This window comes from Condylura cristata, unplaced genomic scaffold (assembly GCF_000260355.1).
Source record: "Condylura cristata isolate star-nosed mole 26May11 unplaced genomic scaffold, ConCri1.0 scaffold00021, whole genome shotgun sequence".
Lineage (NCBI taxonomy): Eukaryota > Metazoa > Chordata > Mammalia > Eulipotyphla > Talpidae > Condylura > Condylura cristata.
In genome coordinates, this window is record NW_004567122.1 from 6,314,546 (window position 1) to 6,329,120 (window position 14,575).

Here is a 14,575-nt window from a genome sequence, read left to right on the forward strand (position 1 = left end):
GGATTCACCAGAGACAGAGTAGGGAGCAGAACACGTAGATCCATGAAGTACGCTGCAGAGGGGAGCAGCAGGTGGGACAAGAGAGGTCTGCTGTGCCATGTGGGTCAGCTCCCTGGCAGAGGAATCTTAGTTTCCATATATCAAAACGTGCACCTCACCTTAAATGCCAACACAAGACAGTAGGTTGGAGTCTGCACAAAACTGTTTGGAATACTTGGACAATACAACAAAAGAAAAAGATCCTCTCAGTCCTAGAACCTGGAAATCAGAATTCTTTGAAGCTCATAAATAGGATGTGATGGGGAGAGTTACCCTGAGAATAGGAAATTCATTTCAGTTTGGTTATGATGGAAGACGATAGGGTTCGGTTTTCACTCATTGGTTACACATCAAACAAATCAGTTGATACAAGGGCGTATGTTAGCGGCCAATCGTTCTTTCACAAGCTTTCTGAGATGCAAATTCCTTTCCGTGTCTAGTAGAACTCTACTTAAACCAATAAGATCTAACAGCTTAAATCCAAGCTCTATTTTAAAACACATCTTCATCCCTCTTCCCCCCACTTGGCTTGAGGAGGGATGTATTTGTACTCTGTGCTCATGTAGGGAATTTACAGAGAGAAACAGATGGGCAGAGGGCGGGTGGGGAAGAAGATGAGTTCTGTTTTATATGTGCTAAATCTGAGCTGCTTAAAAGAAATTCAGGTGGCGAAGTCCAAGAGGCAATTGAAGTGTGACTGGAGTTAGTGAGAGAGGCCACGGATATGGAATTGTGTATTGGCAGGATAATAAGAGGGAGGGTCAGCTGGAGGGTCAGATATATCGTGTATTGGCATAAACATGATGAGAAATATTAACCTTCTGGGAATATGGAGGGAGAGGAAACTCACAAAAAGGGGAGAAGATCAGGAGAAATTTGTGGCCGAGAAAATTGGGAGTGTCGTTTTCCAAAGAAGGGCCAATTTTGTGCATTGATTACTTTGTAAAAATGGGAGAATGAGTTGGATAGATTTGACTGTGAAAGGAAGAGGAGTTGGACTTTGAATTGAGGCAGATTGGAGAGTTGGGGGGAGAGTTGCTGTTTCTCATAGGTAACAAGAACATGGACCATGAACATGACGGGAAGGACCTAAGGGCGCAGCGAACATGCTGTCTCGGGGCATGGAGAAGTAAGGGCGCAAGGCAGGGTGGGTTCACTTTGGCCCGGCAGTAAACACCTCACCTTCCCAGACAGGAAGCAAGGCCTGGCTGTCTTATTTTCTGGACACATTGAACACACTTCAAGCTTTGAGTTATCTGTAGAATTTCCTGCTTCTGGACCAACTATTGATTCTGTGAGCCAAACCTGTAACACTGGTCTTCAGACTTGGAGCTAAACTTTCTTCTTTCTTCCTTCTTCTTTCATTCTGGCTCATAAACCCTTTTATGTCTACCAAGGGATGACACAAAGGGGAGACAGGAGGAAGAGCACAGAAACCTGTAGTGTACTTTATTAATGAGTAGAGTACTGAGTAATTTTAAGAACCAAGAAATTGAATATTTTGGTTTGTATTTCTTCCCTGTAACCATCTTGGCTGCTAAGAGATTGCAGTTAGAGCTGGCTTTGAGGAAAAGCTTGCTGAAATGCAAAAGCAAATTGACTCCAAGGATGGGCAGGATGCTCTAACTGGGCTGGTACTAGGAATTTGGTAGCCCAAAGCACAGCTCAATAGTGTGAGATTCCTAGTGGGGTAGTGGAGTGGAGTGAGAGAGAATATTCAAGCAGTCTTTGGATTTTATTGTTTTTGGTGGTCCCTGGCTCAAAGGCATCAAATACAATTTGTTTTGCATGACAAATCCTACATCCAACCATTCCCTTCTCTGTAACATAAATAAGAGCAGACTTAGTCTTCCCAAATCATAACAGTATTCAAAATGAGGCTTTTATTCAAAAGTTAGGCTTTTATGCAAACCCAACGCCTTTATTTTGGTGAACCAATTCTTAGACTTGATCTTATTTTATCTGTCCCAGAAATAAGCAAAGGGACTCCACTTATTTGTGTCATAAAGACACTCCTCCATCAAGATTTACCTAATTATACACGAGGCAGGAAAGCATGGAGCGAATGAAAAGGCCCACAACGAAATTCCTAAACATGCTGGTCTTGTCCCTCTGTCCAGATACCCAGCTTTCTTCCTGGACTTTCTGTCCTTGCTCAGCAACATGAACACTTCTTGTTGCCCAACCACTGCACTTTGTCTTCTCGACGGGAGGAATACACAGAGCTCTCACTTGTGCTGCCTTTATCACCCTCCATCACCCCTCACACACTAGCCTCTCACCTGAAATGCCATTCTCTCCCCACCCACAAGCACCCAGCCCTGTGCCCAGCCCCAGCTCCTTCTTCAGCCTTTCTTTCTGGGTTCCTCTGGGATTTTCCTCCCCACACACGTCACCACAAGCCTGGTGATTCAGATTTATTCTCTCCCACTTCTGGAGGCCAGAAGTCCATTGGCCATGGCAATCCCCAGAGCTCCAGGGAAGAATTCCTTGTCTTGTCAGCAAGGCTTGATGTTGCTTGGCCTGGGACAGGTCACTCCAACCCACGCCTTCCTGTGACCTTCTCCTCTCGGTCTCTCTGTGCCCTTTCCGAGCTCCTCTGTGAACGTTCTTGTTGGATTTACCCAGCATGACTTCATCCGATGTTTACTTACTGCATCCACAAAGAGGAAGGCCAACTAAGGCCATATTTTGAGGCTCCAGGTGGAGTGATGCTGCTCATCCCACACTACCAGCTTAAAGGGTGTGTCTTCTTCCTCCGACCTTTTTGGTTATGAAAATGGCCTGACATGGTGTGTGTTGCGTCAGACGATATAGTTGCTGATCCTTGGCTTGCCCTGTCATCCCGTCTGGCTGTGTATGGAGCACTTTGAAGAAGACAGCATAGGCAAGGATGGGGGCACCACTTCAACAAACTAACTGTTTAAAAATGTAGCCCCAGGCCCTCCCTGGTGGCACATCGGGTTAAAGCACTGCACTATGAAACTCTCCAAAGCCACTGCAGCACAAGTTCAAGCCCCCACCAGGGAGGTGACCCACATGGTGCAGCAGACCTCTCTTGACCCGCCACTACTCCCCTCAGCAGTGCATTTCAGTAGATTTTGCCTGTTCTGCTCCCCACTCTGTGTCTGGTGAATCTTCTTATCCATCACACCTCTGACCTGTACCCCAGTTCTGAAAGCATAAATAAATAAATCTTAAAAAAGAAAAAAATGCAGCCCCTTCACATTTGCATTGTCAGATGAATGAAATATTTCAGTGGAATACAATTACTTGTCTTTATAATACATGCTTTTTTTCAAGAAGTATCTTTCCATGAATGAAATTTTACTCAGGTTTTCTTTTTTAGGTTGTCACCGCTTAGACCATTTCTTTATTAACAAACAATTACTAGCAATTACTATCTCCCTTACTCATTCTTAAGTGTTTCCTTATTCAACTCATGTAACTGCTTATGAAGTAGCCCCATTTCCTAGATTTGGAAACTGAGGAACAGAAAGATTAACTGACCAGTAAATAGTCGAATTAAATTTGAACCGGTTCTACATGTAATCATTCCTATCTGTGTCCTAACTCATTTGAATGATGTCACTAAAGGGACAACAAAAAAGAAATTTCGATGTCACGACTGGGAACCATCAAATATAAATGCACTGATTGCAACACAAAAATCTGATAGTGAATAAACCATGTCTCTATTTGCTGTAAGTTTTTGTTTTGTTTTTTTTTTTCAAGCTTTTTTAGACTTTTAAGTAATTCTGAGAACTAATGAGCTTTTGACATATGCCTGTGCTTACAGGGTTCTAGAGAGAGACGTAATGAAATGGGGAAGACATGTAATTTTTTCTAAACCTTTAATACTACATCTTCATTTAAAAAGGTCCTACTGATTAGAACTATTATTTTGTATTATTTTTATTTTTTTTTTTTATTTTGTATTATTTTTATTTTTAATAATATAATAGCTTATTTTTACATCATTTTGTGCCTTTTTCCATCTCAGTTATACTCCCCAGGGGCTTCCCATTGCATTAATAATTAACATATATGTAGCATTTCTGTTATGTATACAGAAAGGTGGTATCAATTGCTGAATGTGAAATCTGCAGTTTTGAAAACATCCTGTGTAAGTTCGTGAGCAGAGGAGGCGCCCTTACCATTTGGGGTTCCAGATGTGAGCCTGAGACTTAGCCACCTCTTTCTATCACTGCTCAGTTACTCACTTGATTCTTCTCCTTCCCTCTCCCCGCCACCCCTCCACCTTTACCTACGGGAAGCATCCAGTTTCCAAAACAAAAACAAATCCTTTTCATACTCTGTCTTTAAAATTACATTCCAGGTTGCTTGTTAAAATGTCACAATCTGCTCGCTTCATTCGTGTGCTCTTTCTGTGGTGTGCATGCGTTGTTATGGTTATAAGTTGTGTTATTATCTCATTGACTATATCTGCTATGTGCTTTGGAACAGTAGACTTTCTTTAGCATATTGCCAAATACCTGGAGAGACTTCTAATGCGAACATTATGCACACAATTATTAAAACTCTGTCTAGAATACCTCTATCTACAGATTGGGCCAGTTCTGATAACTAAGATAAGCTATAAAACACCTCTCATGATAAAGAGACAGCGAGGCAAAAAATCTGACTGACAGTGAAAAGAATGGCAATCTGGGTAATTATTTCTTCTTCGCAGTTCACAGGGAAGCACATCAGCTGTAGTTTCTCGAAGGGCCAACACCACATTAGCACGTGTTTCTTCAAGGTGCAGTGCTCCAGTGATGTCAGTCTGATTACGCTGACTTATCACGGCATTTTCTAGTTTCTACTTTAAAAAAAATTCTCTCCCCTCTTCCCTCTGGTTGTTTCCAGGTGATGACACAATGACAGGTGATGGGGGAGAGTACCTGAGACCTGAGGACCTGAAAGAGCTGGGTGATGACTCTCTGCCCAGCAGTCAGTTCCTGGACGGCATGAATTACCTGCGCTACAGCTTGGAGGGAGGCCGCTCTGACAGGTATTCACCCAAAGCTTACCCGTGACTTCACGCAGAAATGGTGCAGTGTGTTTTTGTGACAGTGATTGATGAAAGGTAGACATGGTGATCGGGCACGTAGTGGGACCTGTTCTTTCAGCAGTTAGCATGATACTGAATTCATGAGCAGTGTTTAAAAGCACTCATTTGCAAGAACAGCAAATGGAGGCAAGTGGCAATTATAGACAATTCCAGTGCCCTGGGCTTTATTTTTCGTTAGTGCCATATGTTCCGTGAATAAAGGTATGTTGGGAAAGGGACTGAAAAGAATAAATTCAGAAGGAAACTTCTTGGCACTGACTTATTTATAAAAACAAATCAGAATAGAATCCTATAAGAAGTTTCATCTAAAAAATAATCTGAGCAAAATCTGAAAGAACTCAGATCTTAAAGACAAATCTGGGGAGGTTTGTGTCATATTCTAAAATACAAGAGCAGTGGTGTTTTTGTTTTGTTTACTGCTTTTAGGGTAGCACAGTAGCAGCACTGGTGTTGTTATTTTTGGGGGACAAACTGAGTGAGAACACTTTATCCTTCCTCGTTACAAATTCAACTGCAAACTTAGGATCAATATGTAGTTGTCCATGTATTATAAAGGCTTGTGCTGATCGGTCATCTCAAGTTTAGAAGTATTTTTTTTTCTCTGCTCATTGCAAAGCTGTGTGTAATATATTGAGAATGTACAAAAGAAATAATTTAGAAATAAATCCATTTTAATGAAGAGTTAGCAAAATCCAAGAGTTTCTTGGGTCTGTTTTCTGGAGATCCGTGCCCCATTTCCTACCCTGTTTTTGTGCATGGAATGACAAGCCACATTTGTGGTTGTGCTGGAGGTGCAGACCCAACTGAGGTTGGGTCTACTGGGGTGGGGAGAGACTCAGCCAGTGACGCCGCAGAGCGTGGCTGTGGCTATGGCTCAAGGTCACCATAGGCGAGGAGCCCGAGTGAGACTGAATGCATTTGCAGCCTTAATAATATCACGAGCAAAGGCTCCTATGGGTGTGAGAAGCAGAGCAGGGTGGTATTGTTGGCATGTATGTGTGATGGAGGGTAGTCGTATTGCATTTTGCATGGACCGGACCCCTCTGACGTGGAGATGGAGGATAAATTTTGGAGTACAGTTATGAAATTGTTAAACCCGACATTTGGGACTTTCTGATAAAATAATATTAGTTGAAGTTGTTGAGAAAGGATTTGAACACTAACCTTGTTAGTAGCATTCCGGAGGCGAATTTGAGAAGTGAAACATTTGATACATCTACAAGGAAAAACTAGCCATATTTCGTGAGGGGTTTCATGGAGCAGTGAAGAAGACAAAGGAAATTAGGTGGACTCCTTGGCTTCGATGACTTAATAGAGGGTGATCCTTGCAGTGAGAGTATAAAAGGGGGAAGGCCTCGGGGTGGAGTGGGGGAGATTGGTGTTAAGGAGCTTGAGTTCCAGCTGTTGAGTTTCTGGATCCCCTGAGACTCCTGGATTTTAATAGAATTGAATTATTAGAAGACTTCACATTTCAGTAAAATGAAACCATTTGATTGGCACAGATATTTGATACTCTCTGAATAATCACATGACTGTCTCCAGAAAGTGTCTCTCTTCACCATGGTGTCTTTGACGATGAAGAAATGTCCAAAATGATCATTTCGCCTTCTCTCACAGCATGTAGGTTGAGTAAGACTTAGAACAATAGATCCTCTAAAACAGAAGTCAGTGGTTTGAGGATTCTCCTTAAACTGAATCCTTAAAGCAGGTCAGGACAGGGGACAAAAAGACACGCCCGCTTCTCCAGGACCACACCTGCACATCATGATCTTCAGGATGGAAATACAGGCGACACTTCCATGGTTTCCCATTTTCATGGTTTTCTTGTTTTTTTTTTTTTTTTAATTTTGCTTAGACAATCAGTGTTACCTTTTTTCAGTAACCATGTTCCTTTTCATTATCTCTTTATTTGGTATGCTTTCAATAGTATCATGCCCAGGTAGGTATCACATAGCATGACATCATGCCTTCCTGGACACATCCTCATCCATGCTCACTGCTCCATATGTGCGTGTGGTGATGTTCTAGAATTATGGATTTCTTTTCAAATTAGGATTGTCATGCATGAAATTGAAGGACCATTTGATCTAGAAGAGGGTGACGATCCAGGTATAATGTTGTTTCGATCGTCACAGCTCCACCTTGTGGTGGATAAACAGTTTCCGGCCCTGCATTAAAGATCAGTTCTACCTGGAGACCAAGCGTGTCTTATAGCTCAGTACTTCATGCAGTCTTTGTACTTTGCCTTCCTATAAATCTGGCACCATTCTCTGTATAAAAATCACAACCTAAATCTCTGAATTCCAAAGCCGTGGATAGATTATGTAATTAGCAAAACAGTGCCCCGTAGAACTTGGTGGGGAAAACGGTTGAGCCGATAGACAAGCTAAGCCAGTGCTTTCAAAAGGTTGACCCCCGCACCTGGTTTTCTCCCATTCACCCTATTCAAGCCGGGGAGCTGGGGCTGCCTGGTGTAAAATATCAAGCAGATCCTTGCTGTCTCTGTGGCTTAAGGTGGGGAGAAGCCAGGGAAGGGGAGGGAAATCAGTCAGTTCAATGAGGCATGTTTTTGCTGTTACTAAAGACCCTTATCCCCTCAATAATTTAATTCCCTTTCTTCCTCAATGTCAAGGCCAGGCCAAGGATAGTCACAGCAACTGGCAGCTTGTTTATCAAGTGGGCCATCGCAAGCCTGCTACAAAGCTGTAGGGCCAGCTGTAATGTAAGCTGTCTCGAGCAGGCAGGCCCTGCCCCACTTGTTGAGTTTCCTAGGACTTTAGGGTGCTCTGCCCCCACCTCGTTAAGATCCTTCATCTTCTCCAGGAGTCCGTACCTCATAAAATAACCCCCAAACTTTATTTAGGTCTCGTTATGTGATAAATACATGGATTTGTACAGATATTAGCACATAGCTTGCCACTGACCCTCTAATATTTGAGTTCCATTTTGGAGCCATAAAACTTACAGTGGAATAGGATGAAGACTGTATTAAATCACTATGAATTCCTTACCAAGTGATGATTTTCTCCACATAATTGGAGTTGGCTTTATTGGCACTTTATAAAGATGACAGTGCATGACTAACAAATCAGATCTGTTTGCCAAGTAAGAATGGTTTCTAATAAAAAAAAAAAGCCAACTTAGCCATTTAATCCATAATTCTACAGTGTTTCACTGCCCAAATACCTACTAGCTAAAAAGCAAGTGAAAATGTGCTTCTATAAATACTGTGAAAGCTTGCTTATTTCCCCCCTCCCTCCTGATATGGGCTTTGGGCTATTTTTTTTATGATATTAAATCATTAATTTTTGGATAAACATATTTAAAATATAATCTTGAAGTCATCAGTCTGTCCCTTGATGATCCAGACTGATGAGGAAAGAAGAAATTTCCATCTGTGCGAACGTCAAGTTTTACCCATTGCACTGGAGTCTCTAATCCAGAACTTTGAAATTCAGACAGATCAGAAATGCAGAGCACTGATTCTCAAGGCCTAAATCCCATGTGGAAGCCAAACCTCACTTTGCTCGGTGTGCACCGGCAGTTTGTTTCTGTGCTGGCAGCTGTGTCTGCGTTCTGCGTTGGCGCTTAGAGACTGTTCCTTTCGCGCTCGCCTCTCATCGCCACAGCAACCAGCTCTCTGTCTGCTTCACTCACACACACAGGACATGCAGAGGGAAAGTGCTGTCCTTTGAAACAGCATTGTTGGAGACACCAGAGACAAACAGGAGAACTCCACTTCCCCAGGAAGCATGCATCTGGCCACAGTTCATTTCGCTCTCCACCTTCCAGGGGAACACACCCACACCCCATCACCCACAGCCTGCAGCGCAGGGGCGAGAGGCTTGGACAAAATGGACAGTGAACGAAAATGAAACCTGTGCTTTCCTTTTGTATTCTCCCCTCCCCCCGATCCCCAATATGTCTCTTAGTGGGCAGCAGATCAACAGTGAACACCGATTTCAGCCCCCCTCGCCTGCAGTGATTTCCTCTCTGTAGCTTCTGTCCTGGCAGGGAACAAAGTACAGTTGCTGGTTTCAAACATTTCTGGGAAGAAAATGAATCAGATTAGGAGTATCAAGTTTTCACTTCTGGATTCCCTTGTGCCCGGGCCATTGAGCAGTAGGAGCCCGTCAGAAGTTGTGTCAGGTTAGCCACTGGACAGAGAGGTGACACAAGCCCACGCAGGTGACCTCCTCCCACGGTTGCGATGTGTGCCCCCTGGAAGCGCACTGGTAGCTAATAGCACGCTTTTTTCACTCTCCTGCTCGGCTCATCATTTCATCCTCCCAACCCTCCTACCACCGATGGTATATGACCATGGCCTGCCAACCTACCAGCCTCCGATCCTTCAGTTCCGACAGGTCTCACACCCTGAGCCACGCATCCTACCTAAGAGACACGGCCATGATGGAGGACGCAGTTGTGATTCCCGGTCACCAGGTACGTTGCTTGTTGCCTTCGAGGTTCTGCTGCTTGGAGAGTTGTTCTGTTCTTGTTTTTGTGTTAGTTTTACCTGTTCTGACAATGTCCAGAAAGAGCTTTACTCTGAAACAAACAAGCAAAAAAGAAAAACATCTTAATTCAGTGGTCAGGCAAGGGTATGAGGGTGTTTCTGAAACATGGAAAACATTCCCTTGTTTTTGTCAAGCAGAATTTTATTAAACTAATTCACTGCTTGTTTCTACAGCTATCCTGAATACTTTTGTGGAGATTGAACATAAAATGTTAGTTCGTTTATAATGTCTCTATTAAAGCAAAAAGCAAGGTAAGGTGTATTTCAGGTGTTCTAGATGAACACTACAGTAAACTACATCTGCCAGGGTTAAAATACTAGCTAATTGGAAATATTAGAAATTGTTATCTTTTAGAAAAGACGTGGCATCTGCTCTGGAATATTTTAACTTTAGGTCTGATTGTATGAGTTTGGGCTGTCCTCAAATGTGATCTTATAACAGTAACATTTAAATGGGAATACATGATTAGAGATACATTTCAAGTGCCACTCTGTCCACTATTTTTAAATGGAAGCTTTTTCTAGGTAAGCCACCTTTCTGTGATAACTTTTTTTGGATTTCATCACATTAGATTTTTTTTATGGTTAAAATAATTTATTACGACTTACTCAGGAAACTGTAGTGACAACATCACCCTGAGACTCAGTTTCCCAGTAACTCATAAAGCCAGTATTCCTGCTGCCCCATTTTATGTTATTTCTTTTAATTGTGTTACTTTTTTTTTTTTTTTATTTCATTTCATTACACTTTAGTTGAAGGGGAGGATTTTTTTTTTTTTCTTAACCTAATGTTCTTTGTATTTAGGTGTCCACTCTAGCCAAGGAGGCAGAAAGGAATTCTTATCGTCTAAGCTGGGGCACTGAGAATTTAGACAACGTGGCTCTTTCTTCCAGCCCAATTCACTCAGGGTGAGTAAATCAATATTATGTATCCAGATCAAGAGGTAAAAGGAGATGAGAGTGAAAATAACAGCTTTGTCCAGTAGCTGTAGCTGATGACTAGCTAACAGAGGAAATGACCTTTGTTTCAACTTGTAAATGACATGGCTTTATCCAATATGGCCTCTATCCACACAAGAATGCCAACCCAAGGCTTGAATTCAGCCCCAAATATAGGCCATTGTTTTAAGATAACTAGTGGAATTGCATCAGTCATCTTGCTACTAACCAGCATACACAGGTGTCATCTGTTGTTCCGTTTTGTCTTCAAGCCCCCTTAAACAGGGGGACATTTGCTTTCTAGAATGTTCTATTTACAGATATTAAGGTTGTGTTTAGTAAATATCTTTCCTTACGTATTAATTTGCTTACAATATTGTTTACAGACGTTTACAGAAGTCTACAGATAGGTAGAGGAGGCTGTTATGCTGGTTGAGGCATTCAGAGAAGGGAAATTTCTAAAAATCACCTTTAAAAAATTATTTTCATATATATATACACACACACACACACACACACATACATACATATATATTTTAACACTTCATAAACAGGCAGTGCCTTTTATATTGATTCATTAAAAAGCAGGAGTGTGACTTAATCATTTTAAACTTTGTGACTCCATAGTTTTGGGCTTTAAAAAATATTTTAAAACATTTAAACTAGCTTTGAAGGTGTGATTTCAATTTATAAAACATACAGTTCCTAAGGTGTTTTAACTTGTAATAGTGCACAAGTGGTTTTGCCCTTCCATTTTAGTAAATCATATAGCAATTTCATAATTCTATAGAAGCTATATATAGTATATATAAATATTTTTAATGTAATAACTTTTTTTAAAGCCCCATCCATATTTTAGGCAACTAAATGGAATACTTTGATGTTAGTGATTATCCCACATCCCTTCTACATGATCCCCAGAATGATTTTAAGTAGGTCTCATTTATTCTTAGTTTTCTAAAATATTCTCCTTTCCAGATAGTTAAACATTTTGGACCACATTTTAATTTGTTAAAGCTTATAGAATGTCATGTTAAATAGATATTGTAAATAACATAGTATTCTTTTCTTTGTTAGCTAAGTAAAACCCATACACCAGGTACAAGAGCTATTCAGGGAAATAAGTTCCAGGGGAACCCTCATACAAATGAATTTACATATTTTAAGTATATAATGACATCATTCTGAATTATTCAAAAAGTGGAATGTTGCATCATCCTGCTGCTAAATTTCTCAACAGCGATGAGCAAAAAGTGTTGAAGGAAGACAGGTCAGACTCCAGAAAGCACAATCAAATTTAAAGACCCCATCTGGCTGACAACCCCCATGTGGCTAATTGTTAATAGCTGGATTTACATAAGAACCAAAGTGTTCTGGTATTACTTCAGCTTGCAAAATCATTTACTTTTAAAAAAAGGTATGCCTCAAAGAAATCTTTTAATTACTGAAAGGAATTTAAAAAAAAAAAAACTCAGCTAAAATACATCGCTAATACATACAGTCCAATTGTATACAAATAGATATACGTGAGTAGTTATAATTGATTACTTATGATGAACCAACAGCATCAAATGATGAAAGATAAATCACTTACTAAGATAAGTATCTTTAAAATCTTGGTCTCCATAAATCAGTTTTCTGTGGTCTTCAGACATAATTGCTGGTTCTAAATATTTTTCTACTCTGAGAGTACATTAGTATCATTTGGGAGCTTTAAATATACTTCATCCCAGACCCCAACCAGACCAGTAACATCAGAATCTCTGTTGTTGGGTCCTAGGAATGTGTATTTTTGCAGGCTGTTCAAATATATGGTTTGTATTAACTATTAGAAAGGAATGATGTTGCATAATAAAATGTGTGTGTTAGGGAGAGCAAGATAATTGCCATACATCTCGTTCTTTCAAATACTTTGAATTTTCCATTTACTTAGGTGTTCAGGGACTGATCAGTGCTACAAAATACCATACCTTGTGCCAGTAAAGAATAGAGATTAAGTGTAGCCCTTGCCTTTAAGAACTCACTTGTTATTTGAAATCGAAAGACAATTGGTGGTAGATAGATAACACGATGGTCACCTGATGGATTCTGCAATCAGAATTCAGATCTTGACTCTAACACCCATATGTAACAGTACGCATGCTTCACAAAATATCCGAGTTTCAGTTCACTTAACTGTGAGATGAGGGTATATTATGGATCGTACAGGGGTGGTGTAAGGATGAAGTGCTTCTCACATCATTAGCATTTTGCTAGAAAGAAATATACTACAACTGGTGAATTGGTAAAAACAGTACTCAGTAGAATATGGCCATAGATATTTACACAATCTCAGCTTTCAGATCTGTCACAATTAATTACAAACCAGTTAAGCACACTGTATTCTGAATCCTCTAAATGACAGGATCAGTGCGGTTGCAGTTCACAAGGATAATGTTAGGCTTGTTTTTAGCAGGTAATCTAACGTCTACAAGTACCCCCATTATAGTCTAGCATAGTATTTGAAGAAACAAAATTTGATGGCTCTGGGATAGGAGACACTGTTGGTGGTACAGTGATTCTGAATGTCCCAGCAGTGCCATGATGTTAATGTACATGAGAAACATTTATCATATCAGATCATGAAGAATGATGACACACAAGGTTACTGTTTACTACTTTTATATATTATTTGAGGATCTCAGGTTTTCTGTAACGAACTAGTAAATCAGTAAGTCACTTCAAAATCTCCTTAAAAGAAAAAGTATTTTGTTGACAGAGAAGATAATAAACTTAGCTTTTATAGGCACATGCCGCTCATTTCATGTATGATATTCTGTTATCTTTCATTAAGGAATTTTAGACTAACAGAAGACACAGCTAATACCAATAAGCAGTATTAGTGCTTGTATTTGATCTCTGTGTTTCCAGTGACTAATTTCCATAACTACAGGAGAAAAGGTATTGGTGATTCAAATAATCGGTTCTATTTAGTAGAGATAGCCAATACCTGGCAAAAGAAAAGGCTGACAGTAATAATTTTGTTGTTGTCTTTTAAGGGCTTTCATCACGGATTCACTATGAGTCTAACCTCTAGTCATTTCTAGAATCTCAGTCATCCTCACCAACATAAGCCTGGGAAAGAATTTGAATTTCACAATTCTTCCATTTGATAAGTGCTTTATGGACTAGCAGATGTAAGGCACAGTTCCTCTCAATAGCTAATTTTGTGACTCACTTTAAATATTGTTACTGCAAAGGCCTTTATATGTTTTTGATAAACAGCCAAGTGCCAACAATTAAACATCAATTCCTGATGTTGTAGTGTAATATTTTGCCATAACTGGAAGCACACAGAAAGTGATCTTTTAGAGAACTTCATTTTTATAAAACAATTGCTAAAAATTGCTCTAAAAAGAAAACCTATCCCCCCCTCCCCAACAAAACATGTAGAAGATACTAGTTTAAGTAGTGAAAGTTGTTACTGGACCTCCACATAATTCGAGACTGGATCTTATTTGGCAGCGTTCACATTTATCTAATGTCAATAGCAGTTTTGTAACAAGGAGCAAAACAGAGTGGACTTCTGGTCCATTGATAATATGTCCAATTTTGTAGTATTGAGTATGGAAAACACAGGTGATCCCAATGAAGAGCAGACTCAGCTAGTAGCGAAGGGCAGCACTAAAAAGTGAAATTAGACAATCCAACTAATAAGGAGGATAGCAGTTCTCAAGGCCGGGGATGAAAGTCCTTAAAAAAAAGCACTAAGACTTGGTTTGCGTAGGTGATAAATGTTACCTACTCCACCTTGTAGATTATGCTACTGTCTGTCCTTGAAGCTATTCAAATCGTGCCTTCTCTGTTTGCATTTCTTCTGTAGTAGCCCACTTGGGCAGTATCGGTACTTTGCAAGTATTAAAAGTGTGAATGGAAAGCTTCTGAGTTCAAACTAAACCCATCAAATCAAAGGCTCAGTAACTTTCATGATAACACTGCTTAGGTTTTGTAGCTTTTCGGACACTTCG

General features: G+C 40.3%; 1 protein-coding gene across 25 annotated transcripts in view; it reads left to right on the forward strand.

The window, feature by feature from the left end:
* ANK2 (ankyrin 2, neuronal) overlaps positions 1–14,575 on the forward strand; it is a 493,620-nt gene that overhangs the window by 424,316 nt on the left and 54,729 nt on the right. For 16 of the 25 annotated variants that reach the window (XM_012727793.1, XM_012727798.1, XM_012727802.1 and 13 more), the window contains 4 exons: positions 4,909–5,053; positions 7,041–7,052; positions 9,454–9,556; positions 10,435–10,538. In XM_012727793.1, the coding sequence (XP_012583247.1) occupies positions 4,909–5,053; positions 7,041–7,052; positions 9,454–9,556; positions 10,435–10,538 (364 nt within the window). The remainder of the gene's footprint in view (positions 1–4,908; positions 5,054–7,040; positions 7,053–9,453; positions 9,557–10,434; positions 10,539–14,575) is intronic. The other 9 variants (XM_012727801.1, XM_012727788.1, XM_012727792.1 and 6 more) reach the window with 2 other exon arrangements.